General features: G+C 30.4%; 1 protein-coding gene across 1 annotated transcript; it reads left to right on the top strand.

The window, feature by feature from the left end:
• Window positions 1-3,169: 3,169 nt before the first annotated feature.
• Window positions 3,170-3,832, top strand: LOC131181398 (cytochrome P450 81Q32-like). The gene has a single exon (XM_058149450.1). It carries the CDS (start codon window positions 3,170-3,172, stop codon window positions 3,830-3,832), a length of 663 nt encoding a protein of 220 aa, XP_058005433.1.
• Window positions 3,833-4,188: the final 356 nt, after the last annotated feature.

Here is a 4,188-nt window from a genome sequence, read left to right as displayed (position 1 = left end):
GGGAGGACATTCAAGTATATGGAAGTTCTTTTTTTGGTCTAAAGTTGATATGCATATCCAAGCAAATTGATGCCATTCGCTGGACCTTCACCGGACCTTCACCTTTTTTCTTTTTGTTTTTTTTTGTTTTGTTTTTTTTTTTTTCTAAATAACAGAATTTTCATTAATGATTGGTAGATTACATAGCTCAAGGCGCGAAAAAGAAAAAAAATTATTATTTAGTATTTATATTTTAATAAAATTAATGATTTAATTTATGTATTTTAAAAAATATATTATTTAATTTTTATATTTTAAAAAATATATTATTTAATTCATGTATTTTGCTTTCACGTTAAACTATTTAGTCCCTAATTAAATTTTTCATTAAATTAATCACAATCAAACTAATATTTAGTCGCTCTATCTTAAGAAAACTAATTAATTAATCTATATTTTGAAAAAATACTACTATTTAGTCTCTCTATTTTAGTAAAACTGATTAATTGATTTTTATACTTTAAAAAACACAATATTTTAGAAAAATATATTTTTGGATACAAAAGAAAATTTTGCTACGTGTAAACTAAATCCGAATTTACATTTTTCTTAAAAATTGATTTAGTATATTCAATCAATTCTGTGAACATCATTTTTGTATTTTTTTTATTTTGAAAAATAATTTTCCTTAATTACTTAGAGATCTTGAGAAGTTTATTAACATTTTTGTGCAAACAACTTGTACAATTTTTTTTTTTATCAAAAAATGAAAACAAAGATAGAAAATGAGGGGAAGAAGGGTGTGAGAATGAAGGAGAAAAAACATGAGGAGAAAGAAATAAGGGAGGGTAGGAGAAAAATAATGGGGCGAGGATTAGAATAGTTTATGTATAAAAAATAATTATGGGACTAAATTATTAATTGAATTAAATTATAGAAACTAATTAATATATTTTTCAAAATACATGGACTATATAATAAGTTTTATTAAAATAGAGGGCTAAATTATAGTTTAACTAATATTGACTAACAGAAAAATGGGTGGATGGACTAAATAATTTAACAGAAGTAAAATAAATAGACTTAATAATATATTTTTTAAAATATAAGATTAAGTATTTAGTTTAGTTAAAATATAATGACTAAATATAAATTTTTCCTATAAAAAATACAAATAAATCTAGTATAGCTCACACTCAAGTTTGTGAAAAGAAGGCTTAAAGCCGAGGGGAAAAAAAACTAGAGCTATCGGGTGCTCAATTTGGACAAAGGAGACTCAGCCAGACCAGGCCAAGAGCCGAACTTTTACCTAGGAAGGACATCCGCAAATATTGAGAAGCCAAAATTAGGGGAGATCGATCCACGTGATGACATGCAAGCAAGAAAAAAAAAAAAAAAAGCAAAATAATGTCCCTTAGACCCAAAATCATCCATCCCAGAAAGCTGTTAAACTAGGAGAACCATGACAAGAAAAGATAACAAAGCCAAGGATAAGCTGGAGAACTAGTGGCGTTAAGACAAAGCTCTAGGCATTTGCATTCGCGTTCTCATCTAGCCATGAGAGACCATAGGCCATGGGCATGGCATTGTTAATGTCCTTGAGATGATAGGCAACCAAAGGAAGCCTGCAAGAGAAACAGAGAAAGCACATAGGCACTAATCATAACCACCAAAAGGCACTAACAAATCAAAATGAAAAACACTCTTCTTGAAGAACAGATCTGCAAAGACACCAAAACCAAAAGACTATATACATCCCATCTGATTGTGGGGAGGGTAAACCCACAATCGAGAAGGGAATGAGCTTCCCTTGCCCAGTAGGGGAATGAGAAACCTTTAAATCATTAGAAGGCTCGAGTTGAACCTTAAGGGCAAAGCACAAAGAGGAAAAAGGAAAAAATAAATAGAGAGAGATAGAGAGAGTTATAAAATTACTTGAAATTCACTTTCACTAGTGGATGAAATTTCCTTTCCATTCAAACGGCTAACAATGTTTTGAGCAAATTTGATCATATATTATATATTTACAATTTTGGGATCAATTTAAATTTTATGTCTATTTTTAAATATAAAAATTATTAAAAAAAATAATTAAATATATTTTTATATATAACAAATAGAGTTCAGATTAAATCGAGACCTTATATGCCTTTTTAGATCTGATTCAAATAAACTGAATTAAATGTGAATCCATGATCATATTTAAATTTAGAATAATTAAGTTTTGAGAAAAGAATTTGAGTACTAAATTACTAATTCAATAGCTTAAATAAAATGATGACGATAGTGATCTATAAAAGCTTGATGAATCTTATGTGAATACAAACTCATTGAACTATAGTTAATCAGCAGGAATCACATAAAACTATATGGAAGCCAGCTGAACTCCATCTTAACAAAAATAAGCCAATCCTGGCTACCAATTTCTTTATAATAATTGGACTCAGACTTGTAACTAATTTACTTAGAGCATCTATCCATATTGACCATTGTCCAATGCGCTTGTGTGTTTGTGTGGGAAAGTTAGTCATAATTTTTTTTTTTTTTTGATATTGATAATTATAAAATTCAAATAAATTTATTATAATCAATAATTAAATTAAAATATATTTAATATAGACGTACAATAATTATTAGACTCACTAATTATCCCTTCCTCTCCCAACTATTTTTTAAACATTGATACATGGTTGTCCCCATGCCACGCCACTACCATTGCAATTTCCTTTCATGCTGTAACTCAATTAATAGTGATTGGGATATTTTGTCTTTTGAAGAAAAAAAAAAGTGATTATATGGACTATTTTTAAATGGTCTTAACGTATATTCGTATTGATTTTATTGTTTAAATTTAATTTATTTTAATATATTATATACTTAAGATATACAATATAAAGTGATATATAATAAGATTTTTTTATAAAATTAAATATATAAATTTTATATATTTTTATTTTAAATTTATAATAAATTTAATTTAAACAAAAAATTTTCGCGATTGTAATTATCCAAAATTCTTTCTAAATTTAAGATTTTCTAGATCCACCGCTTGTAGGAATGACCCAAATGAGCAAAGCCAGTCGGCACAAAATTACTTTCCCCATAGACATGCTCGATTTGTATATATTTCCACGAACTAACTTAAAAACAGCATAGAACTTTGTTAGCCCAATCCACGTTCGAAGCAAGAATGGAAGATCATACGTTGCTATATACTCATCTTTCCTCGTTCTTTTTCTCCTTTAGGCTTTCAAGCTTTTGTCACGAACAAATTCCTCAAGTAAAAAACCTCCCTCCTAGCCTGCCTGCTCTTCCAATTTTGGGTCATCTCCATCTCCTCAAAGAAACCCTTCAACGATCTCTCCAAACTCTATCGCGAAAATATGGTTCCATAATCTCCCTTCGATTTGGGTCTCGTTTGGTGGTGGTGGTTTCCTCTCCATCAGCCGTCAAGGAATGTTTCACTACAAATGACATCATTTTCGCCAATCGCCCAAAATTGCTAGTGGGTAAATACATAGGCTACAACTATAGCATGCTCGGGACAGATTCATATGGAAAACAATGGCGCAATCTTCGCCGCATAGGAACTCTTGAGATCTTCTCTTCAAATCGCCTAAACATGTGTTTAGACACTAGAAGAGATGAAATCAAGATTTTCCTAGGGAAACTGTATCATGTATCGGGACATGGCTTTGCTAAGGTAGAGATGAAGTCGAAGTTCATGGAGCTAACATATAACATAATTATGAGAATGCTTTCAGGGAAGCGTTATTATGGTGAAGATACAGAAGGACTTGAAGAAGCAAGAAAGTTCAGGGAGATTGTGGAAGAAACTATGAGATGTGCTTAAGCAACGAATATTGAAGATTTCTTTCCAATTCTAAGATGGGTTAACTGCCAAGGGCTCATAAAGAAGATAAAAATAGTTGGGAAAGAGAGTGACATAATGTTGCAAGCTTTGCTAGATGAGCAACGCAATGGTGATTCGGAGACTAGAAACAGTCCGATCAGTCATCTTCTTTCCTTGCAAGAATTGCAGCCACAATATTACACCGATGAAATTATCAAAGGACTCATTCTGGTTAGTGAAATCACCATTTCCTCTATTTCTTTTAAGTTATTTCTTTATATTATGTTAACCCGGAAGAGAAAAATTAATATAAATACTAGTACATCAGCCTAATCAGTGTAGATTGCACAACTGAC

Source organism: Hevea brasiliensis, chromosome 7 (genome assembly GCF_030052815.1).
Source record: "Hevea brasiliensis isolate MT/VB/25A 57/8 chromosome 7, ASM3005281v1, whole genome shotgun sequence".
Lineage (NCBI taxonomy): Eukaryota > Viridiplantae > Streptophyta > Magnoliopsida > Malpighiales > Euphorbiaceae > Hevea > Hevea brasiliensis.
This window is presented reverse-complemented; position numbering and strand designations above follow the sequence as displayed.

What these genes read in the sequence shown, in the direction of transcription:
- LOC131181398 (XM_058149450.1), top strand. Translation starts at nt 3,170, where the DNA reads ATGGAAGATCATACGTTGCTATATACTCATCTTTCCTCGTTCTTTTTC.